This window comes from Botrytis byssoidea (genome assembly GCF_014898295.1).
Source record: "Botrytis byssoidea strain MUCL 94 chromosome Unknown BBYS_006, whole genome shotgun sequence".
In the NCBI taxonomy this organism is placed as follows: Eukaryota; Fungi; Ascomycota; class Leotiomycetes; order Helotiales; family Sclerotiniaceae; genus Botrytis; species Botrytis byssoidea.
The window spans coordinates 397438-421544 of NW_024065847.1; the positions used below are offsets into that span (position 1 = coordinate 397438).

The 24107-nt window shown below is 40.6% G+C and overlaps 8 protein-coding genes across 8 annotated transcripts; 4 read left to right on the forward strand and 4 right to left on the reverse strand.

The window, feature by feature from the left end:
- Positions 1–661: 661 nt before the first annotated feature.
- Positions 662–2246, reverse strand: EAE97_003575 (uncharacterized protein). Its single transcript, XM_038874087.1, has 4 exons — positions 2169–2246; positions 1867–1996; positions 1117–1801; positions 662–1063 (listed from the first exon to the last, which is right to left on the reverse strand). Exons 2-4 carry the CDS (start codon positions 1993–1995, stop codon positions 861–863), a joined length of 1017 nt encoding a protein of 338 aa, XP_038734696.1. The 5' UTR covers position 1996; positions 2169–2246; the 3' UTR covers positions 662–860.
- Positions 2247–5090: 2844 nt separating this feature from the next.
- On the forward strand, positions 5091–5935 carry EAE97_003576 (uncharacterized protein; the record flags this gene model as incomplete). The annotated part of the gene is made up of 3 exons (XM_038874088.1): positions 5091–5307; positions 5537–5730; positions 5849–5935. The coding sequence occupies 3 exons, from the start codon at positions 5091–5093 to the stop codon at positions 5933–5935; spliced, it is 498 nt and encodes a 165-aa protein (XP_038734697.1).
- Positions 5936–6816: 881 nt separating this feature from the next.
- Positions 6817–7002, reverse strand: EAE97_003577 (uncharacterized protein; the record flags this gene model as incomplete). The annotated part of the gene is made up of 1 exon (XM_038874089.1): positions 6817–7002. The coding sequence occupies one exon, from the start codon at positions 7000–7002 to the stop codon at positions 6817–6819; it is 186 nt and encodes a 61-aa protein (XP_038734698.1).
- Positions 7003–7017: 15 nt separating this feature from the next.
- EAE97_003578 (uncharacterized protein) lies at positions 7018–8895 on the reverse strand (the record flags this gene model as incomplete). The annotated part of the gene is made up of 2 exons (XM_038874090.1): positions 7018–8420; positions 8475–8895. 2 exons carry the CDS (start codon positions 8893–8895, stop codon positions 7018–7020), a joined length of 1824 nt encoding a protein of 607 aa, XP_038734699.1.
- A 2828-nt stretch (positions 8896–11723) lies between these two features.
- On the forward strand, positions 11724–14072 carry EAE97_003579 (uncharacterized protein; the record flags this gene model as incomplete). Its single annotated transcript, XM_038874091.1, has 6 exons — positions 11724–11802; positions 11849–11973; positions 12021–12120; positions 12176–12288; positions 12338–13996; positions 14046–14072. The coding sequence occupies 6 exons, from the start codon at positions 11724–11726 to the stop codon at positions 14070–14072; spliced, it is 2103 nt and encodes a 700-aa protein (XP_038734700.1).
- A 598-nt stretch (positions 14073–14670) lies between these two features.
- Positions 14671–16933, forward strand: EAE97_003580 (uncharacterized protein; the record flags this gene model as incomplete). The annotated part of the gene is made up of 8 exons (XM_038874092.1): positions 14671–14681; positions 14766–14911; positions 15026–15111; positions 15170–15212; positions 15271–15784; positions 16080–16120; positions 16181–16859; positions 16924–16933. The coding sequence occupies 8 exons, from the start codon at positions 14671–14673 to the stop codon at positions 16931–16933; spliced, it is 1530 nt and encodes a 509-aa protein (XP_038734701.1).
- A 2999-nt stretch (positions 16934–19932) lies between these two features.
- On the reverse strand, positions 19933–22856 carry EAE97_003581 (uncharacterized protein; the record flags this gene model as incomplete). Its single annotated transcript, XM_038874093.1, has 3 exons — positions 19933–22060; positions 22119–22621; positions 22674–22856. 3 exons carry the CDS (start codon positions 22854–22856, stop codon positions 19933–19935), a joined length of 2814 nt encoding a protein of 937 aa, XP_038734702.1.
- A 459-nt stretch (positions 22857–23315) lies between these two features.
- EAE97_003582 (uncharacterized protein) lies at positions 23316–23875 on the forward strand (the record flags this gene model as incomplete). Its single annotated transcript, XM_038874094.1, has 2 exons — positions 23316–23325; positions 23658–23875. 2 exons carry the CDS (start codon positions 23316–23318, stop codon positions 23873–23875), a joined length of 228 nt encoding a protein of 75 aa, XP_038734703.1.
- Positions 23876–24107: the final 232 nt, after the last annotated feature.

A 24107-nucleotide genomic window follows, 5' to 3' on the forward strand; every position in this document is an offset into this window, starting at 1 on the left:
TCGAACAGTCATTATTTATGTTTGAGATCAAACAATGTTCAAAGGCTTTTGCTTTTCTTAGTTCTCATAAAACCGGGCATTGAGAGGTCTACTGATATTATAATTCAAGATCAAAATGTTAGTATTATATAAATATCTGATTTTACTTGATTGATGCACTCGTAGTGTACCGCTTTTTTTCGTCCATGTGGAGAGGGGATGTGAGTCTTGCCTTTAAGGGAGGTTCTGGCCCAATGTAAATCCGACCAAAGATTTCTTACTTCTCCATATTTTGAGCCCCTTTAAAGATTCTCATACAGTATTCATTCGGCACTTACTTGTATCAGCGATCAAGCTTGGCTATCCTGCCGAAAATGATTGCAAGAAAGCAAAGGTCCTGGGTCTTCAATCCAATGGCATGACTCGATTCGAAGTACATATGACGACAAATATTACTTTCTGTATCCAGAAATAAAGAGGTTTATCATATTTGAAGTCCTTACCCAGTTGAAGGAAAGGACAAGGGACGCGGCGGCACTCATGTTCATAGGCTTCTACCCCGACATACCTTCTGATATGGCGTCAGGTCAAGGTAGGAAGAGTTGGTAGACAATCGTGTGGGCAGAAATCATGATCTCATACATCACATCAATGCCATCACGTATGAAATGTGAGAAATTCGCATGGTGAAGACGGTATTTTGTTCTTGAGCTTGTTTTCATTCTTAACGCTATCATAAGGCATTCATCGTTACTCGGTAATAACTATTCATTTTAATGAAATCTGGCATCTGACATGGTATCAGAGCTTGCCTTTCAAGAATTCTCTGCCAAATAGTGGTCAGAGTCTTCACTACTTCCTAAAGACTGAGCAAAAATCTCCTACTGCTTGTTATCAACCTTGGAGATGTAGTGGAGGAGATCAAGGACACGACGAGAGTAACCCCACTCGTTATCGTACCAGGAAACCAACTTGACGAAGTTTGCGTTGAGGGAGATACCGGCCTTGGCATCGAAAATGGAGGAGTGGTTGTCACCGTTCATGTCAGTGGAGACAACATCGTCCTCAGTGTAAGCCAATATGCCTGTATTGCGATTAATAAATTAGAACGGAAGAAGGATTGAGAGAGTAACTAACCCTTAAGAGGACCATCAGCAGCCTTCTTGATGACGGCCTTGATCTCATCATAAGAAGCACCCTTCTCAATGCGGACAGTCAAGTCAACAACTGAGACGTTGGCAGTTGGAACACGCATGGACATTCCGGTGAGTTTGCCGTTAAGCTCTGGGATGACCTTTCCGACGGCCTTGGCAGCACCGGTGCTCGATGGGATGATGTTTTGAGCAGCGGTACGTCCTCCACGCCAATCCTTAGCGGATGGACCATCGACGGTCTTTTGGGTGGCGGTGTAGGAGTGGATGGTGGTCATCAAACCTTCAATGATGGTGAATTCATCGTTGATGACCTTGGCGAGAGGAGCCAAGCAGTTGGTTGTGCAAGAGGCGTTGGAGATAACATCAACATCACCCTTGTAGGTCTCGTTGTTGACACCCATAACGTACATTGGGGCATCGGCGGAAGGAGCAGAGATGACAACCTTCTTGGCACCACCCTTCAAATGTGCCTTAGCCTTCTCGGTGGTGGTGAAAACACCGGTGGACTCGACAACGTAGTATGCCTCGGACTCAGCCCATGGGATGTTGGCTGGGTCTCTCTCGGTGTAGAACTTGACCTTCTTGCCATTGACCTCCAATCCATCGGAAAGAACCTTGATATCACCCTTGAATTGACCGTGGGTGGAATCATACTTCAACATGTATGCCTGTACATCATACAAATTAGCTCGAGTCCTTGAACTCTGCGGGAGGTCCGATAGCGGAAACTTACAGCATATTCAGTCTCGATAAAAGGATCGTTGACAGCGACGATGTCAATGTCATCATGCTCAATAGCATTTCTGAAGACGATACGTCCGATACGTCCGAAACCGTTGATACCAACTTTAGTAGGAGCCATTCTAAAAATAATGTTAGAAGATGTTTTGAAGAAAGGTCTTTCAGCTTGTTCGTTGACCAAGATAGCTTGGAAAGGTTAAAAATGGAGCTTCGGATGTAGCCCTTGAAGCTATAGATGATAAAGAACTGACGGCGGTGTGGAGTTGATGATGAGAGAGATGTAAGAATACTTACTTGTATGATTTTTTTGATGATTCTTGAGATGATTTTGGAGAGGGAGACTTGATTGTTTATGTAGGAAAAGGAAGAAACGGAGGGGAGGGGGACATAATGTTGGTGGGGTCATTGTTGAATCAATTTTACGGTAGCGCCCCTCCTTTAGCGTGGAATGAATGGATGTGGACCGTGCCGTGTATTGGATGATCTGGATTTCTGGATTTCTGGATCCCATCCCTCACTCGCCCCTCGTCCCTCAAATAATGATTCAAATGCTGGGCTCGCTGGGTATGTACTAGGTGTGTACTCTGCAACGCCAAGTTTTATGATCAAAGTCAGTGTTCACTTATTGAAGTATGAAGTACCTACGTGTTACTCTTGATCTTCTTGGTTTTGTTTGAGAGGTTGAAGTTAATACCCAGCTAGGCATCTAGTATGAAGATTACTTTTTATATACCTAGTCATTACAAGGTATCGTTACTCGTATGATGGATGATAAACTTTCATGGCATCTGTTACTTGAGCTTACGTCTAGTTCACGTCCAACAAGAAGTGACATATGGGACGTAAGCTCATAAGGTGATGGGACATGTGGAATATGGAACATACGGGATATACGGGACATCCTACCCAAATGTCTACATAGGTACTTACTACTAACAAGCTTTGAGACTGTAAGCTTCCATTTGTACGTACTAGGTAAGCAAGCTTGTTGGGTGTTGAGCTCTGAAGTACATACAGTAGTACTAGGTAGGTAGTATCCAAACGGGTGTCCAGACAGGTACTTGACGGCCACTCCCACATCAGCCGTTTGCAATACCGTTACCACTCCTACAAGTTATCGCTCGACTCCTCGAACCCCTCAAACCTTTCAACTACTATAGGTTAATATCTTGATATATCGGAATCAGTCGCTGGATTGCTTTAGACCACGGTAACTCGGGTATGTAGAGCGAGACAATCGATTAACGTCTATCCGTATTATCGCGATCCGAGGCGAAAGAATCTATCTTCCATGGGATATCGAATTCTCATGGTATTTACAGAGAAGATACATAAAGTCCATACATCCGGACATCCAGACATTGCGAAACCTCACCCCATCTTCCCATCTTCCCATCGTTCAAACTTTCGCCTCTCAGATTTCTTGGTCTTTGAGTCCAAAGCAATGCTCTCGTACCGTATTGTGTCAGCCAATACTGAGCACAATGAATCAATCACTCCACTCACTTCATACACGTGCTGCTTCGAGATTTTCTTCTTACATGATAACTGTTGAGTGAGTCAAATGGCTTTATAATAATAGTTCTAATCACAATCAATTTCCTATCATCTCATCTCGTAAATTGATGAGGATGGGATACTGAGCTTTGCTGAATAAGGGATTAAATCTCTGGACTCCGTTCTCCTACGGCCTCATTTTCGGACTTTCTATTTTTCTCTGATAACGCCCCACGTACGGTGGCCAACTTTGAAAAGCTTATATTTAAGGGTTGAGAAAGTAGCTGCAGAGAAGGCTTTTGGGACCGTGAAGGAGAGAAGATTTGTTTGCATACCTAGTATACAAAGTATAATAAATGGTAGCCCTGGAGTCTGGAGATGATCGAATTGCATGTACCTACTAGGTATGATTACAAATTACCCAGATGGTAGTAGCTATGTAACCTACACACTCCGCTGCTTGCAAATGTACCTCTACCACGCGTGAAGAGGAAGAGGCGCTTCTCACACAATATATGATGATTCCAGCTTCCAGTGCCCAGATAGAGAAGATAAGCAGATGCCCGCAACTCAATCATTATAAATCAAAACTGTAACTTCATATCGGATCACTTTTGCGAAAGGTATCAGGAGCAAACAGTGATTTAAAGTCACGTTTCTTATGTTCACATGACTATCACCAATGCTCATGATACTCTCCCTTGCGAGGAAGCTGTACATATCTACGCATAAGGTAGTATCTAAACTCACATCTCACTCCCCTCTATTATATTCAAGGCAAAACTCGGGTCTCAAATAATCTATTTCATTCGATCAGAGACAAGATCTATAGCCACTAGACCTTTACACCCCAGGTCAACAGCTGTCGAAGGATATATCTCGGGCTAGCAACCATGTACCCCACAATTGAAGAACTCGTCCCCCATTTCAAGGTGCGGAATTGATACGAATCTATCTATAAACAATCTAGAGTATTTGATGAAGATATATCAAAAATGATGTATGGGTATAGAGCTTGAAGACGGCGCCGGATTATCCAAAATCTTACTGTGTCTATGCACCCGCTGACAAATGATGCAATCGCCAACCGCGGGATCTAGTTTTTTCCTCTTTTTCAATATCGATATCGGAATATCTAATCAGATCATAACGAACGAACGTTACTACCATGGCTGGGTACCTCACGGTGTATACATACAAATAGAGGTCCAATTCTTCCAAAGTCCATTCCTTGGAGAGCAGAATTTTTACATCAGTCTCTCATCAATATCCGATATTGTTTCATAGCAACCTCACTATCCAATCGACATTTGATAATTTATAAACGTGCAAGAAATTTAATCATGGCCAACCGGATGACGTTGATTCGTCGAACCTAAGAGTCTTGAATTTCAACCAAATGAAGTTGCAACGAGATCAAAAGAGCTTCAATCATGGCTTTGATAACTCATCATCTATTCTAGACCAGAAAAATAAAATACTTCATATCCCGAGAACTTCAAATGCCCCAAAGTTGAAGATATAAACTTACCACGTGACTCTACAAAGTGGATCTCTAGTTCGCTTAACGAAAAGCGTCTCCAAAGTCATCCGATGCCCCATCCTCCACCACCCATTCCAACTCGTACGTAGTTCTATCCTCTACAATTTGTATTAACACTCGTCCGCACGCATAACACCTCTCGAAATCTCCAACCCATATTCTCCCCCGTCGCAAACATGCTCCGCACATCAATTGTCCGCGCCGCCACGGGCTCTGTGGTTCGAAACCAGGTTCGATGTGCTTCCACTCATGCGATCAGTAATCCTACTTTGGCCGATATCGAGAAGAGGTGGGAGGCTATGCCGCCGCAGGAACAAGCCGAGCTTTGGATGAACTTGAGGGATCGCATGAAGGTTAATTGGGCCGAGTTGACTTTACAAGAGAAGAAGGCTGGTACGTGAGATTCTTTTTTGGTGGGACATGGGGTTCATATACAGAGCTTTTGGAGGGGGGTATATGCTTCGATAAATGGCAGAGGGCTACAGATTGAAGCCAGCTTACCTTGTGAGCTGTTGGGCGGGAGGTTGCGGAGTTATAGCATACTGGGATGGACATGGAGATTAAAACTGGGATTGAGATTGAGATTGAGGAAAATGACAAAGCTAACAGATATTGTGAACAGCTTACTACATTGCCTTTGGCGCCCACGGACCAAGAGCTCAAACTCCCCCAGGAGAAGGATGGAAGGTCTTTGGATACACAATGGGTGGAGTTGGTGTTTCTCTCGCCCTTTTCCTGGCAATTAGATCATTCGCAAAGGGATCTCCATCTACCATGAACAAGGAGTGGGAAGAGGCTACAAACGAATACTTGAGAGTATGTATAATCTTTTCGAGATCATCAGAAATCTCATTCTCAACCGGGCTTTCCGTCCTGGAGCTTGGGATCTATCCAAAATATTCAAGAATATAAAACTAACAACTCTCCACCACAGTCTCAAAACTCCGAGCCCATCAGCGGTCTTTCCTCCGAAGGATACTCCGGCCCCGGTCAAGTCCAATCTGCACCCAAGAAGAACTAAATTCTCCCTCATACCAACTATACATAATGCCAGAAAAGAAAAGAATACATACCCTACTCGGAACGGTGCTATTCGAAAAACTACCTGCATACAAACTCTTATTTCTTTTGTTGGATGGATGTGAGCCTGGAGATTGATGGGACAGAAAATGAATGAGATCTGCATGAGATGATGAAAGGAGATTTCTTGTAAAGGAGATCTTGGCGGATGGACAGCATTGTTTTGTGCATAGAATTGGAGGGTGGAAAAATAAATCGGGATGGTGTGGGAGAGAAGTGAGCGAGGGAGATGAAAGATCGAATTTTACAATGAACCTTTTTGTACAACAGTTCGTGAATGATTCCCTGTTTTTTCGCGTGCGAATGCTTAAAAGAACTGGCTTTTGTGAATGCTTGGATTAGGTAGTTTGAAAAGTTGACTGATTTCAAAACGGGACTGATTTTTGCATATCATATCCTCAATCTGTAATGTTACATCACAGTATCGTACACACTCATGAATAGCACACGTAGACATTCGTAAGAGACAAATACCATTTCCTCATTTCCACATCCAGATACGAGGCTTCCAAATACACGATTATTCGTTCATCATTCACTATCACGATCACCTGCTTCCTGCTTGCCTATTTCCTTTCATCCTTGCTTACATCAAAAACCCGCAAACATATGCGCCGAACTCCCTCTCTCCGTACGTACCTATACAGTGAAATCCTTTATCCATGTGTGCAAATGGTGCAGGTGGATTGATCACGAAAGTGAAGTTAAAATCAATATCAAAATCAAAATTGACAATAGAAACACCAAAAATCAGAACCGGGATCAGATTGTGGCGACCGGTCCTCTTCTCTCTCTGGTTGAGACACGAGATTATTCGAAGACTTATTTTTTTTTCGAACTAATCGATGAATCAGCTCTGATTTGAAGTTCGGGTTCCTCTTCTTTGCTTTGCGTTCTTTTTCTTGATGTGTTGGGCTGCGGATTTAGTCGTTTGGGTGCTGGACGACCATGTTTTCTGTGGTGTATGATGGAGACTCGACGGTGAGCTTCCCATCTTCCATTTTGCATTTTATATCTCAGACCTCACATTCCGCTCTCAACTACAACCCTATATTCCTGGAAACTGTACATGGATTTGCCACCATCGCCATTCTCTCCTTCCCCATCCTTTCGCTTCTCTGAAATTCCACTCCGCTGTTTCCATTGCTCTTCTTCGAGCTCGATCGCCTCTTCGAAGATATTTCTCTGATTGCGTGGAAAACAGCGGGGGAGACGTGTTTCACCCGTTCCGTCTATTCCTTCATTGTCTGTACTTAAGGAGGGTGTAGATGTAGATTCAAGTCCCTTGACAAAAGCTTCGTCCACGAGAACATATCGAATATTAGGTGAAGAGGGTCCTATAAACATGATTTCCTGCAAAACATTTTCCATAATGGAACGAAGACCTCTTGCTCCGATGCCTGTTCCTTTCTCTCCTTTTCCTTTGTTTTCTTTAGAGGAAGGAGAAGAGGAACCGTAGAGAGCTCGAGAAGCAATGGCTTCTAGTGCTAATTTGGTAAATTGGAGGATGATACCATGAGAACCGTAGGTTTCAAAAAGTGCTGTGTACTGCTTGACCAAAGAATTGCGAGGCTCGGTGAGAATAGATACTAATTGAGGAAGGGAAAGGGGAGAGAGGGCCGTGGTTATTGGAATCCGGCCAAGAAGTTCGGGTATGAGACCATAAGCTTGGAGGTCGGTGGGGGTGGCATGGGCAAGGACATCCTTTTGGTTTTCTTTTGATGGGTTGGAGGAAAAGAAGGACGAAGATGAGGAGGAGAGGGAGGAATTAAACCCGATGGATGAACCGGTTGAAAGTCTTTGGGAAATTATTTTCTCGAGCCCGATAAAGGCGCCGGCGAATACGAAGAGGATGTTTGAGGTGTCAATCGTATATTGTTCGCTTCTAGCAGGGGAACTTGATTCTCGGCCTCCACGGTCCATGCTTCGGTTTGAGTTAGAAGCGTTTTTATCAGATTTGGCGTTTACGGTGACAGTGGTTCCTTCAATCATTTTGAGAAGACCCTGTTGGACACCTTCGCCTGACACGTCACGACCATGGGTCATAACAGCCGGTTTGGCTAATTTGTCGATTTCATCGAAGAATATTATTCCCGTTTCACATTTTTGAATGGAATTGGATGACGCTAATAGTAAACGCTCAATTGATGATTCAATATCAGTTCCAATGTAGCCAGCCTGGGTCAGGGAAGAACAATCGACTGTTGCAAAGGGAACTTCGAGAACACGGGCTAGAGTCTGGAGTATGTAGGTTTTTCCGACACCGGACGGTCCTAATAACATGAGATTTGATTTCTCAATGATAGTGCGGTTTTGGGAAGGGTCTTCTAGTGGTCTGGAGCCTAGCTCGGGTTCTTCTTCATACTCGCGTTCACGGTACGAAGCATTCAGGTCTGCGGTTTGAATGGCATGACCAACGTATTCATCTGGTATTATGTTAGAATTTGGACAGTTCATGTGAAGTGAAGGAGTATCTTTACTGTCAACGGGATGACTATTACGCTCTCGTTCATATAAATGCCTCCTACTGTACTGATCCCTCCTTTCCTGCTCCTCTGCTTCCTGTCTTCTCAACTCTCGAACCCGTTGATAATGGTTATAAATAGCCACACATGTGACTTTTTTTGCCCTATCTTGTCCAACAACGAATTTATCCAGGTGATTTTTCAATGACAAAGGGGTAAGGCTTGGAACCCCATGTTTAGAAGCTTGAGATAGAGGACCTTTTGTTGGAGCACCTGGCTCATATGATGAAGTCCAACCTTGCCCATCATAATCAGAGCGTCTGAATTGTGCATCTCGATAATACCTAACGGATGAGAAATGAAGAGACCGGGGGCAAGTTCTTAGAAGTCGAGGATTGGAATGGGAGATCCGGCTGAGTCCCGATATCGGGGACATATTGATGAATTGTAGTTTCTCATCTGAGCAACAAATGGCCGTAAAGGGCTTGGGTATCAAAGAGCAAGATTATGTATCAAATCTGATCATAACATGCTAGAAATCATTTGAACGTTTTGAGGCTGTACAGCAATAGCAATAATGCACGTGAATGATTGACCTCAGATTGCGTGAGACAATGATATGTCGATATCGGCGGCACTACGGTAATCGACGCTATGAGCATCTTGTTGCGGGGTGAGAGTTTTCTAATTGGTCCAAGCTAGTGTTAAAAAATCTGGAGTGTGCGGACTAAAACGGGAAGTGGGATGAAAACAACGAATGCTGATTTGAGTGAGGGATGAGTGAAGAGAGAAGAAAAAGGGTTAACCGATATCCCTACTACGTGCACGACCCTACTATATGCACACTTTTTTTATATCAAAACAAAAATCAATTTAAAATTTAAAAATAATTATAATAATATAAAATTTAATTCAATAATTAATTAATATTATCAATTTCAATTTATAAGGATTTCGAATTATTAAATTAAGAATTGATTGAATAATTAAATAAAGAGAATATAGAATCTTGATATATAATTTCTTAATAAATAATATATTAGAATCTATTTATAGAATTATAATAAATTTTTATAGATTTTTTGATATTAATAATATTATAAAAAAATCAAAAAAATCAAAAAAGTAAAAAGAATTAAATTTAATATAGATTCTTAGATTTTTCTAATGATTTATAATATTTTTAGAAAAGTTAAAAATATTTTTTAAAATGAATTTAAATTTTATATTTAATATTAAAGATTTAAAAAGTAAGTTTTTAAAAAAAGGATTATATTAAATATTAAAATATATAGAGTTTTGATTAATAAAAGAAAATTATTTAAAAATATCTTTTATTTTTGAAATTTTATTTTTAAAATTATCTAAATCTTAATTCTATTATATATAATAAGATTCTAATTATATAAAAATTCTTTTAAAATAAAATTCTTTAAAAAGAATTTTTTTTTCAATTCAAAATATTATTAATTCATTTTTAAAATTTTTTTTTTAAATAAAAATTGATTTAATATTAATTAATAATTTAATTTTCGAAATTTAAATTTTTTTATTAAATCAAAATCTGATCAATATAGTTTCATTCTTTAATAATTGATTAAAAACTATATAACAAAAAAGTTTAAGATTGAAATTTCTTAAAAAAATTAATAAATACTTATATTATATTTATTATTAGATTAAATCAAATTCCTAATAAGTTTTTATAAATCTTTATTTAAATTTAATATTAATAAATTATAGATTTTAATATATTTATATTTTTTTTAAAGATTATTATTATTATATAACTTAAAAATAGAATAAAATATTATAAATTCATTATTCTATTAATAATTAATTATTAAAATATTTTTTATAAAATATATTAGAATTTAATATTAATATAATTTCAAATTTTCGATAAAAAACTTTAGTTTTTTTCAAATATCTTATATTATAATATATAGAACTTCATAATTTCATTAAAAAAAACTTATATTTTTAATTATATTATAAAATATATTAATAAATAAATAATTTTTTTTATAAAAATTAATATCTTATTTATCATTATTATTATTATAATTTTTGAGATTTTTAATTTTTTTATTTCAAAATATTATATAAGTTTATTTCAATTATCTCAATTTTGAATTTCAAATTATAATATCGCTTTTTCAATTTTTAATTCAATTTTCTATATAAATAATAAAAGTGTGCACATAGTAGGGTCGTGCACGTAGCAGGGATATCGGTTATTTATAAAGTTTGAACTTTTTTTGACATTTGCATTTTGATTTCATACCTATTCGTCTCTAGTATAAAAGCTACTTAACACCTAGGTAATAAGTACCTAATAATTAGATGTGTATAAATAATAAGTAAAATAACTTCATATTCCGCCGTTTTCTTCGAGAATCTTCACACCAATTCATGGATGGATGGAGGAATTGAATGGTTCAAAGAATGGTTCGTTGATTTTCTCATACGACAGGGATCGACGTCACTAATGCCACACACGCACGAGCAGGATGGCTTGCAGGCGTTTACAACAAGGTCCAGTCAGGTCAGTCCCTTCACTCGAAATTCGCTTCACTCTCCAGCTGCTTTATCATTAATATGGATTGCTGGGTAGGGAGGCTCGGTAGGTACCTAATAAGCTCCTAAGCTCGTAATAAGTACGTCCAGGTTCTTTAGTTGGGCTTGGGTTCAGGCTGGAAAAGGCGTGAAATGGTTAAATTCTCTCAACAAGTTCTACCAGAAGTAGAAGAATTGGCAGATCCTTAGGTAGGGAGGGAGGATAGGGGATCAATTCAAACAAATCAAATACACCAAACAAATCATGTCCTGCATTATCAATACCTAGCCACTTGTTACTCGCGCAATGGCGAGGGAGAGAAAAAGAGGAATAAGACCCCGCAATATGCACAGGATTTCTCTTCTCTGCAAAAAGAAAAAACATCATAAGTTGACTGAATGCTTCCTTTTCTTTTCTTTTCTTTTCCATCTTCACTGTCAACTTTTCTATTCATCTCTTCCTACGCACTTATCTCAAGTTGAATCGCGTGTTAAGCGCCCCTCCCTTATCTTGTTTGCGCGGTTAGAAGAGAGCTAAACCCATCCATACATACCGTCATATCATACCCCCATCATCATAGCTCCTCAAATCCGGAGAGTACTAGGAACTAGGTAGGTACTTACTAGCTCGACTTTCTCCAATAAAATACTAATCCATTAAATTCCCCAGCCTCATACAATCTGTCAAAAACATTATCTGCAAGAATGGCTAATGTAAATGAACTGGCAACTGCTTCAATCATGAAGAGTGAAGCACCAAGGGGAATCCCAAATGATGGAACTGGTAAGCTCAACGGTCCCCAGACGATGCTCAATATTGACCAATTCAGGCGTTATCCAACTTGATCCATGGCTTGAACCATTCAGAGATTCTTTAAAGCACAGATTTTCAAAAGCACAGCAATGGATTAAAACCATCGACGATACTGAAGGTGGTATTGAGAAATTTAGCAGAGTTTGTGAAGCTCCTATAGATTCTTTGGTCACAACTAACCATATCAGGGTACCGAGAAGTTTGGATTCAATGTCGATAAGAAGAACAACATTACATACAGGGAATGGGCTCCGAATGCAACACAAGCATTCTTGATTGGTGATTTTAGTATTTCTCTCCCTCGTTCACAACTCTCAGGACGTCGAACATTAACATCGTGTAGACGACTGGAACCGCGAGTCTCACCCTATGAAGAAGGATCCTTATGGGGTTTTCGAAATTGTTCTACCCGCAAAGGATGGCAAACCAGCTATCGCACATAATTCTAAGATCAAGGTAAACGGCTCTAGCCAACTGCTTTATTTCCCCCCGCTAACCCCACCAGATCTCTATGATTACACCTTCCGGCGAACGAATTGAACGAATTCCTGCATGGATCAAATATGTCACGCAAGATCTCTCCGTCTCCCCAGTTTACGACGCTCGATTTTGGAACCCACCTGAGTCCGAACGATATGTCTTCAAGCATCCCAGACCAAAGAAGCCAGAAAGTGTTAGGGTATATGAGGCACACGTTGGTATTTCTTCCCCAGAACTACGGGTTTCCACATACAAGGAGTTCACAAAGAACATGATACCAAGAATACACCATTTGGGTTATAATGTTATTCAGCTTATGGCTATTATGGAGCATGCATATTATGCAAGTTTCGGTTATCAAATCAACAGTTTCTTTGCTGCAAGCAGTCGATATGGTACACCTGATGAGCTGAGAGAGCTTATAGATACCGCACATGGACTTGGTATCACTGTGCTGCTTGACGTGGTTCACAGTCATGCTTCCAAAAATGTATTGGATGGGCTCAATGAGTTCGATGGGAGTGACAGCTGCTATTTCCACGAGGGTCCTAAAGGAAAGCATGAGTTGTGGGATAGTAGACTTTTCAACTATGGATCTCATGAAGTCTTGAGATTCTTGCTCAGCAATTTACGATTCTGGATGGACGAATACAACTTTGACGGATTCCGATTCGACGGTGTTACGAGCATGCTTTATACCCATCATGGAATTGGAACGGGGTTCTCTGGTGGTTACCATGAGTACTTTGGTCCATCTGTTGATGAGGACGGTGTTGTCTACCTTATGATTGCCAATGAGATGCTGCACCAACTTTATCCAGAATCGATCTCTATTGCAGAAGATGTTTCGGGAATGCCCGCTCTGTGCTTACCATTAGCACTAGGTGGCGTAGGGTTTGATTACAGACTTGCTATGGCCATTCCTGATATGTGGATTAAGATCCTCAAGGAAAAGAAGGACGACGAATGGGATCTCGGAAACATCTGCTTTACTTTGACGAACAGACGTCATGGTGAGAAGACTATCGCATACTGTGAGAGTCACGATCAAGCATTGGTCGGAGATAAGTCCATCATGATGCATTTGTGTGACGCAGAGATGTACACAAATATGTCAAGACTTACAGAGTTCACGCCAATTATCGAGCGTGGAATGGCATTACACAAGATGATTCGCCTCCTGACATCCGGTCTTGGAGGCGAAGGTTATCTCAATTTCGAGGGTAACGAATTCGGTCATCCAGAGTGGCTCGACTTCCCTCGTGAAGGTAACAACAACAGCTTTTGGTATGCTCGTCGTCAATTTAACCTTCCAGATGATGATCTTCTTCGTTACAAAGCATTGAACGAATTTGATTCCCACATGCAACATCTTGAAGCAAAGTATGGATGGTTACACAGCGATCAAGCTTATATCAGTTTGAAGAATGAGTCTGATAAGGTCATTGTTTTTGAGCGAGCTGGCTTGTTATGGATCTTCAATTTCAACCCAACCCAAAGTTTCGTAGATTACAGAGTTGGTGTCGAACAAGAGGGTACTTACAAAGCTGTTCTCAACACTGATACCAAGGATGTTGGAGGATTCGAAAGAATTGATTCTTCAACACGCTTCTTCACAACACCTTTTGCATGGAACGATAGAAAGAACTTTATTCAAGTCTACATTCCAACCCGTACAGCAATAGTAAGTTTCCCTCTTAACATAGCTGATACAAGAAACTAATTATATACAGGTTTTGGCACTTGAATCTACGGTATAAAAATTAGTAGATAAGATGGCTATTCGCCGGGCAAGCAAGTTGGAGAAATGAGTAAAATAAACCTAGAATATGACCGAGAGATTGCAGACGGAAAAAGTATGCGGGTTCTGCTTTCAATACCTACCTCTTTACGTCGATAGATTTATTTTAGCTATGTGAGCGAGCCTCTGCAGCGAAGAAGAAAAAAATAGATTTTTTTTATTTTCTCCCCCGCCAATCAAAAAAAGAAATGTTGGTGGGAAAATAAATATGTGATTGTTCTTTGTAAATTCAACTAAATAATACTGAATATGTAATAATCAAGTATCATTGGATGAAAACTGAGTGTGAACTGAGCAATTGTCTAATCCATTTACAATGTATCATTTTCCAAGATTCGATCTCGTCTCTCTGATATCGACGTTGTTGTTGATGATCTCAACTCGGGTCAAAACGGGAAGTCGGAATTTACGCCATCACGTGGGGGTATACGCTAACAATTAGTCGAGAAGCTCATTTTGCTGCTGGCTTCAATTTACCTCCTCATTTTGCAATACCATACCTCCATCAATCTTTGTATCTCCACTCACATCTTCAACGCTCTTCTCCATCCGTAAAGATGTTCAGGAGGTACGTACTTATATTTGAAAATATTTCGCCCTGTCGCAATGGGTGGCAATAGTCCAATTGAGCTGACTTTAAAACTTTCTATAGCGCCATCCAAAACTCTGCCCTCCGGGCTTCAAGAAGCGCCTTCAGACCAGCTTTGTCAACTGGTTTAAGAGCTGCTTCTGCTAGATATGCTAGTGATAGTGCGATACACGGCAAGATCCATCAAGTCATTGGTGCCGTCGTTGATGGTAAGTGGCATGGAAAATTCTTTCTCGGCAACGACGTCAAACTCCGGATCTAGGGATTACATGGGGGACGAGCTTTCAATACCCTGCAACTGCATACTGACCACATCTGAATAGTTAAATTCGATACCGAGAAGCTCCCACCCATTCTTAACGCCCTCGAGACCACTAACGGTGGTAACAAACTCATTCTTGAGGTCGCAGTACGTCAACAATACAAGGAATAAACAAACGTCGAATACGGACTGACAGGGATAACAGCAACATCTGGGAGAGAATGTCGTTAGAACTATTGCTATGGATGGTAAGAGAACTCGATCTTGAAGGATACAAGCACAATGATTGACTGAATATGTTTATAGGTACCGAAGGTTTAGTCCGTGGTCACCGCGCAACCGATACTGGATCCCCAATCATGGTACCAGTCGGTGCAGGAACCCTCGGTCGTATCATGAACGTTACTGGTGACCCAATCGATGAACGGGGACCTATTAAGTGTAACAAGAGATCACCAATTCACGCCGATGCTCCACCTTTCACTGAGCAATCCACCGCTGCTGAGGTTTTGGTCACTGGTATCAAGGTTGTCGATTTACTCGCTCCTTACGCTCGTGGTGGAAAGATTGGTCTCTTCGGAGGAGCTGGTGTCGGAAAGACTGTGTTCATTCAAGAGTTGATCAACAACATTGCCAAGGCACACGGTGGTTACTCTGTTTTCACTGGTGTTGGTGAGCGTACTCGTGAGGGTAACGATTTGTACAAGGAAATGCAAGAGACCTCCGTCATCCAACTTGATGGAGACTCCAAGGTCGCTTTGGTCTTCGGTCAAATGAACGAGCCCCCCGGAGCCCGTGCCCGTGTTGCTCTTACTGGTTTGTAAGTACTCATTTTTGATACCTCCCCTCCTTTCATTACATCACTTTTTTTTAAGATATGGCCACCTTTCAATGTACCACCTTTCTTCAATACATCATCCCCTTTCAATGTTCCACTTCTTTTCAACACATCACATTCCTTCAATGTACCAATCTTTTTTGATACATCACCTCATTTCAATGTTCAACCTTCAAATATATCACCTCCTTTGAATGTTCTATCTGTCTTCAACATCACACGACACCTGATTATGTTATGAAGGAGGACGCAAGCTAACCAGGATCTAACAAAAAAGGACTGTAGCTGAATACTTCAGAGACGAAGAAGGACAAGATGGTGAATTTTTCTAGATCTGTTTCCATGAAAAAAATGAAATTTGCTAACTTTCTTCACCAGTTTTGCTCTTCATTGATAACATTTTCAGATTCACCCAAGCTGGTTCTGAAGTGTCTGCTCTACTCGGTCGTATTCCTTCTGCTGTCGGTTACCAACCTACTCTCGCCGTCGACATGGGTCTCATGCAAGAACGTATTACCACCACCACCAAGGGTTCCATTACCTCCGTCCAAGCTGTCTACGTACCAGCTGATGATTTGACTGATCCTGCCCCTGCTACTACCTTCGCCCATTTGGACGCCACCACTGTCTTGTCCCGTGGTATCTCTGAGTTGGGTATTTACCCAGCTGTCGATCCCCTTGACTCCAAATCCCGTATGTTGGATCCCCGTGTTGTCGGACAAGATCACTACGATACCGCCACCCGTGTCCAACAAATGTTGCAAGAGTACAAGTCCCTCCAAGATATCATTGCCATTCTTGGTATGGATGAATTGTCGGAAGCTGATAAGTTGACTGTCGAGCGTGCCCGTAAATTGCAAAGATTCTTGTCTCAACCATTCACTGTCGCACACGTTTTCACTGGTATCGAAGGTGTTCTCGTTGACTTGAAGACCACAATCGCCAGTTTCAAATCTATCATGAACGGAGAGGGTGATGATTTGCCAGAAGGTGCTTTCTATATGGTTGGTGACTTTGCATCAGCACGTGCAAAGGGAGAGAAGATTCTCGCAGATTTGTAAGTTATTACCACCTGAATAGCTCTTGTATATTTGCGATATGCTAACGTCCATGATTTATAGGGAGAAATAGATGAGATGATAGAAAGGGGATGATGTGTATAATTCCAGATGGATGAGAGATGAAGATGAATGAAAAGGGGAATGGGTAGGCAGCGTTGGAGCTTGGGCTGTGTACAGACTTGGGAAGGTCCGAGACAGAAAAATATCCTCTGATTATCGCATCGCCTTTTAAAAGCTAAGCCTTGTAACAACTCACCAACTATTTTCTTTATTGATGTTAAATGATTTGATGTATGATTGCTTGCTTTGTTGAACAATATTTTATGGGATGTGATTTGATGTATTGTGAATGTATACTAGGTATTCATGACATCATTCTGGACTTGTGAGCATCAACGACTTTGAGCCTCCTACTGAGCCATAATGATGCCTTGAGTACGCAAATGCAAATGCAAAAATCGAATAGCTTTGGGTGCTTTGGATTGTCCGACATCTTTGCGTGCAATGCTTTGGATGTTTAAAATGTTTTGAATATCTCAAACACTTTGAACGATTAGAATATTTTGAGTATTTAGAATACTTTGAACGTTCAGAATGCTTTGAATCTCTCCAGTTCTTTCAATGTTTACACTGATTTGAAAGATTCAGAAATCATATCTTGCAGAAACTTTCTACTCCTGCTCGCTGTGGGTTTAATGGGTTATTACCTGTGTAGTCAGTCATCTGTTGTTTACTTGTCCATGTAATTGAATCTTAGTCTAAATCTGGATCTAAATCTGTATTTAAGAGGTAGTTGTTTAGTAATGGGAGACTGGGTAGGTTTGGGAATGGGAATGACTACAGGCAAATGAAGTTTAGGTTGAGATGGATGGGAATGAATGAGTGTGAGAGTTGGAGTTGAGGAAATGTGATGAGGATAGGATGCGGAATATGGTATATGTATGTTCTTGATACTTGTGAGAATGAGCCGGGGATAATAAATAAACATATGTTTACTTTATTTCTCCTGTAGCTAGATAACTCTCGTCATTAGTGATAGAGGCAGTGATCCTTATAATTATATAATGGCTTGAGAACGACGGGATTACTGTTATATCTAAATATAGTATTTCTCTCTCTCTCTCTCTCTCTCTCTCTCTCTCTCTCTCTCTCTCTCTCTCTCTCTCTCTCCTTCTTCCTTCTTCAAATCCCGCCACCAAACCTACAATTAACACTATTGTATTACATTTATATTTATCTTCCCCCTTCTTTTCCTTCAACCAGCACTCCAACACTTCGGCACTCCAGCACCAAGGATATAATCCAAGTCCTCCTCACAGAAAAAAATATATAACTATTATTCTCAATCTCAATCTCAATCTCAAAATCCTTTCCAATTCCTAGCATCCCATACTCAACACCCAGTCCCATCCTCTCATGAAAGAACGATACTGTATAAGAGATTGATGCCCATCAACACCAATCCTCGTACCAATATTCATACCATCAACACCCATTCCAATTTCTAACCTTATTCCAACTCCAAGAATACAAGAATAGCATTTTTTGAATTAGATTGGACCGTATTACATCTGATCTAATCTAATCGATCTAACCTGATAAAACAGTAATAGTAACAGTAACAGTAATTCAAACATCAAAATAACATCTAGATCCTAGATAGAAAATTCAATTCTCTTTTGCAGAATAATAACAGAGGTTGGTTATATATTGAGATGTGGAGATATTGAGATATTTACACATAGAAATGCGAGTATACATACGATATTTCCAGAATATACGCACCGACTTCTCTCTGCTCCCTCTCTCCTCTCCTCTCCTGTCCTCTCCTCCCCCTCCTCCCCGCCCTTTATTTCAACGAATCATATGTTGAATAAAGAAAGGGATTATATAGGTTAAATATCCACATAATAACCTACTCACCTAACCACCAAAATACCTACAAAACCAAAACACAAATTTCCTCCCCTCCCTCCCTTCCCCCCTCTCGCTTAATGTGCGATTATATACATCCATGACTAGGTATCCATGGATACTTCTACATCTTTATACTACTACTGGACTCACTCGCTATAGAGTGTTCACATTTATGTTCATATTGATATCCAGATATACCAAGTATCTACCTACCCACCCGCCCATCTGTCTATATTAAATCCAAGTCCCTATACACACACATACATACACACATACACATACAAATCTTCAAAATCATTCAAATACCACTTTTTGAATACTACCTCTCATTTTCAACCTTCTACATACTGTAAGCACCTCTCTTCTAACGACACTTAGTATATTCACTTTGTAGAAATTTCATTCCATTTGATTCCATCGATTCCTGTTCCATTTATTGCATATCATACCGTACGGAAAATATCAAACGTACCTAGGTATATACATCTTCACTATCTCGCATGCATATACTATATCTAATCCATCCATCCATCCATCCATGTGTCTTGATTTTGATCACTTTCATCCATCCATCATTCTATGATACGCCCCATTGACCCCCCCCCCCCAAAATGCTTCAAAAACCTACAGAAACCGTTCATCCATCCAGTTATGCATCCTAAGCTCCTTCCTCCCATCCGTCCCATCCCATCTTTTACTTATCCCACCCAAACCCCATACAACATCCCTCAAAAACACTTAAATCCCTATCCACATTCCACATTCCAACTCCTCCCGCCGCAAGTCAAAAAAAGCAATTGCAACATCTCTGGGTATAGTACCATTTCTCCCACCCCAAAAAATAAACCGTATAATGTGCAAAAGTTCAAGTCGAAAAACAAAATCAATATCGCAAACGCCATCCACACCCACACTTACACCATCCCAATTTCCATGACCATCCTATATTATTCCCACCGAAATGCTTTGGGTATTATACCTATAGAAAAAGTGTGTGATAACAAAAGATATGAAGAAGTAAAGTTATAATAAAGAAGCAATTCCGAGAAATTGTATTTTCGCATTCGTGAAACGTCGGATTTTACTACAAAGAGCATTTTATCGTAGGAATCGTAGCAAGGTAGAACAACCAGCATGAAGTATAAAAAGTGACTAAAAGTCAACTTGCTTTTTCCAACCCCATTGGTCCTTCTTGTTGAATGCTGTACAAACTTCCATGCAATATGCTGTAATTGTATCAACACTAGTCCACGGTCCAATAATTGTAGGTTCACCCTTTAAGGACAAATCTTTCAAAAGTTTGTATCCAACATGATGACTTTGTCTCCATGCATCATGCCTTTTCAAATCTTGTGATTGTTGTTTAGACCAAATTCCACGATCCTTTGCTCGATCATCTTCAGTATTACCTGGTGAAGTAGGCATGCTAATAAAAGCACGAGTTGATACTTCAAGGCAAACAGCATTAAGATGAGCAGATAATACTTGAAGAACAGGAATATCTTCACTGATATTTTTGAGCCAAGCAAGCATTGGAATAATTGTATCCCAATTTTGAGCATTCTGACTTCTTTGACTGTAGCTAGTTTCTCTAGGACTAGCACAAGGAAGTCTATTGAAATATCTCATGTACTGACAGATACTTTCAATTACAACCATGACCCCAGCCGTTCGTTCACCAACAGGCTTAAGTTGATGTTGATTACCATTAATCCTTGTCTCATGTTCGCCTTTCTTCTTGAGACTATAAGCCAAAGTTTTAAGTTGGTCAGATCTACTCGTAGAGATACTCTGAGGAGTCGTTACAGTGATATTTGCGCCCGAGGGAGTTTGAGGATTTCCATCACTAGAAGAAACCCTGACCATAGCGGTACCCCTAGAACCCTCATTCTTCTTGGGTGTAGCAAGTAAACCTTTTTGAGATGGACCAGGGCGCGTAGGAGACTTCAATGGACTAGGAACAGTCTTTCTAGCAGTCGTAACATCAAGATTGTCAGGACGTTTAGCCCGCTTTATTGGCGGTTCAGATTTTGAAGGTAGAACATCACTAGGGCGTTTCCTAGAGACGGTCTTTCTGCTCTGAGTTGATAAAGGTACATCCTCTTCAGATTCTGATACCGATTGATCCATAACAATACTGGCAGATAAAACAGGAGCTTTCTCTTTCTTTGAAAGATCATAAGCCATCATAGCTTCAAAGCCTTCCTTCTTTCTGATATTCTCAAGTTTGGTAAAATCTTGTGAAGGTCTTGGTGATAATCGAACTAATCGCTCAATGGTTGTAGCTTTCCTCTTAGGATAAGGCAACCTGACAATTAATGATTGACTCGTAGCTGGAGCTTTTGAAACCTCACGAGCTTTTTGTAATGGTGTATTTGAGGCAGATCGTTTTGGAGGATGACCGACTTTGGCACCACTAACAGTCTTACGAGCAACACCAGGTGCATCCGGTTTACGAGCTTGAGTATGTCGTTCTTCAACGGTCAATAAATTCGACTTTTCTTGACGATGCTCAGGCGCAGAAGTAGTCTTTTCCCCTTCCTTTTGCTTATGTTCCGCTAATGCTGCTTCAACAATGGGAGGAAGCGTTGGTGAAAGTAAAGGTGGAAGTACAAAGAGGGAAACAGTTCTTGGAGGAGTTTTTGGTGATTCTTGTTGCAATGATAACTCTTTAGGTGGAGGTTTCTTTCCACTGACGGAAGTCTTGGACTTTGATGGAGTGTTTGATGTGGATGCCTTTTGATCCGATTTCTTAGGGCTATCAAACGTGGTAGGAGTTGTTAGATCAGCGGGAAGTGGTGATAGTAATGGTGGTAAATGATTAATAGGTTTTCCTGATGATTTGTATGATTTCGTCTCCCCTGCTCCCTTGGAGGATTTAGATGCGTGGTCATCTGACTTGCTCAAATTGGAAGGAGGGGCTTTTCCCTTGGACGAATTATTATCTGGTTTGACGATTTTTTGAAGATGTGAATTCGCTCGATCAGTTCTGGCACGCTTTTCTGCATGTGATGGTTCATCTGATTCAAGTGATCGTTTAGTGTTTCTGCCATCTGAAACCACTCTTCGTGGAGACTGTGGTCGAGGAGGTAAGCTGTGCTTCATGGGTGCATTCCATGTGGGAATTGAAGGGCTCATTTTTGAGGATGATTTATTTTGTGGTGCATTGATTTCCTTTGATCTCGAAATATCCTTTGTTTGTTCTGTGCGAGTTTTGACGCCATTGGCGCCATTGGTGAGATGATGTGGTCTGTTTGGGTTGCTTCGGGAAGGGGGGTTTCTATGACGTTCTTAGCGTTTGCTAATAGTATTCTGGATATATCAATCATTGAACATACCTATCAATTCCATTCTTGACTACATGCTCTGATCTACTCGCAGAGTGTACCGCGGACCCATTCCTTTGTACTTCGCCATTTGAAGAAGTCTCGAAAGATCCGCGAGCCGTTGGAGTCGCATTGGAGATATTGCTTGTTGTTCTTGCATGACCTTTCGGACGAACTGAATCCAGGGTATCAGATGTTCTTGGTGTAGGCTTGATTCCACCCTTCTTCATCTTTTGGTAAGCCGCGAGAGAGAACTTTTTGTTTGGGTCTCTTTGAGGAGTATTCAAACTACTGCGACCTGCACTATTTGTTGGACTTTCGACTGGATCTTCATGATCAAAAGCTCGTGGCACCTGAAGGTCGCGATCTCCTGTAGAGAAAACCGTCATGTATTGAAGCCTGCGAGCTTCTGAATGTTCGTTGGGTAGGGTCCAAGGTATCCCTATGAGTTCTTCGTGTGATCGCGAATTCCATCTTCCTTTGTCGGCATCGATGATTTCCAAGAGGTGCGGCATCTGCAAACAGTCAATAAACGTGGTAAGACATTCCTCGAATGTGGGAGCTCACTTCTGGGAGTTCATCTTGGGCAAAGTCACGAAATAGGTTTTGCAGTCCCCCGATGGTAGCTGTGTTTCTCGAAGCGACTTCCATAGCTTTCTTCTTTTCCATCCTCTCTGTAGCAAGCATATCAGCAATCACGAACGGATCAAATCCCCTCTTCACTATCCGATCGCGGTGTATGGACGACATTCTTGGCGGGAGTATGTTTTGGTGACATTGTTGAAAGCATGGAAAACAAAGATGGATGAATTGAAGAGAGTGAAATGGGAAACTTACCAATATTAGAACGGATGTATGATATGCGCGCAACGTGAAGTTATTTGGTAGGTAGTTTGACAATAGACAGTTTTGAATAATTTTTTTTGCTATTGTGATGTTTCGTAGCTATTGGTGAATATCACGGCCTAATCATTGTCGCAACAATACCATATGCACCACAATAGAGTCGTGACAAGACGAAATTATGCGAGAAAGGTGAATTGAATTATATCCCAGATTGAAGGGGATTCTTATTATTTCGCGATTCAATCAATTATTCTCTTTCTTTCTTTCTTTCTTTCTTTCTCTCTCTCTTTGAATTTAAAGGTCCTTCTCCTTTTCTCTTATCGATTTCGTGAAGTCTGTCGAGGGATAGTGAAATTATAATGTATGGACGGAGGTAGGTTGTATGTGGTATGTGGTATGTGGTATGTGGTATGTAGGATGTAGGATGTAGGATGTACCGGTAGTATGTGATTGTGTATGGATAGATGATTTGCGGTTTGCGGTACGGGGGTAAGGTTACGAGGAGTGTGGTTATGGTGGTGGTTTGTTTGATGATTGTCGTGGTGGAATTGTTTGGTCGGGGCTTTTCTTTTTTTGGGGGTCCTTGCTCTATGTGATGGTGAGGGAGGTAGTCTGATCTGGTAATAGTCTGGGAGTGGTCTGGGAATAGACTTTCACCACTCATCCACTTTTTAATTGGTATGAATGAGTTTCAAGGTTGGTGAGATGGAGATGGAGATGGAGATGGAGGTGGAGTTGGAGTTGGAGTTGGAGATGGAATTGAAGATGGAGAAGGTGATGGAGAAGGTGATGGAGTTGGAGATGGAGCTGGAGATGGAGATGGAGAAGGAGATGAGAATGAAGATGGAGATGAAAATGAAGATATACCTCAATACCCTCACCATTTCGCACATCCTCCCACCTTGATTATTCCCATCTCATAGTGGTCAGTGACTACCTATCATAACATTCATTTCACGATCAAAACGTTATATTCTAATATTGATATTATCCAATCCATATGAAGAAATACTACCTCCATACCGAGCAAGTAGATATATTCATTCAGTGTCTCCATGCAAAACAAGTTACGGACATCCGTGAATATCCCTGAGGTTAAGTTCAACAATAGATCTATATCATTCATATATGAATGATGGCAAAGTACCAGATATC

Bases quoted from the DNA above. Each gene is read 5' to 3' on its own strand.
- EAE97_003575 (XM_038874087.1), bottom strand. From the start codon at position 1,995: ATGGCTCCTACTAAAGTTGGTATCAACGGTTTCGGACGTATCGGACGT. The intron at 1,802-1,866 runs GTAAGTTTCCGC...TATGATGTACAG, and splicing joins TTATCGAGACTGAATATGCT to GCATACATGTTGAAGTATGA. The intron at 1,064-1,116 runs GTTAGTTACTCT...ATCGCAATACAG, and splicing joins TGCTGATGGTCCTCTTAAGG to GCATATTGGCTTACACTGAG.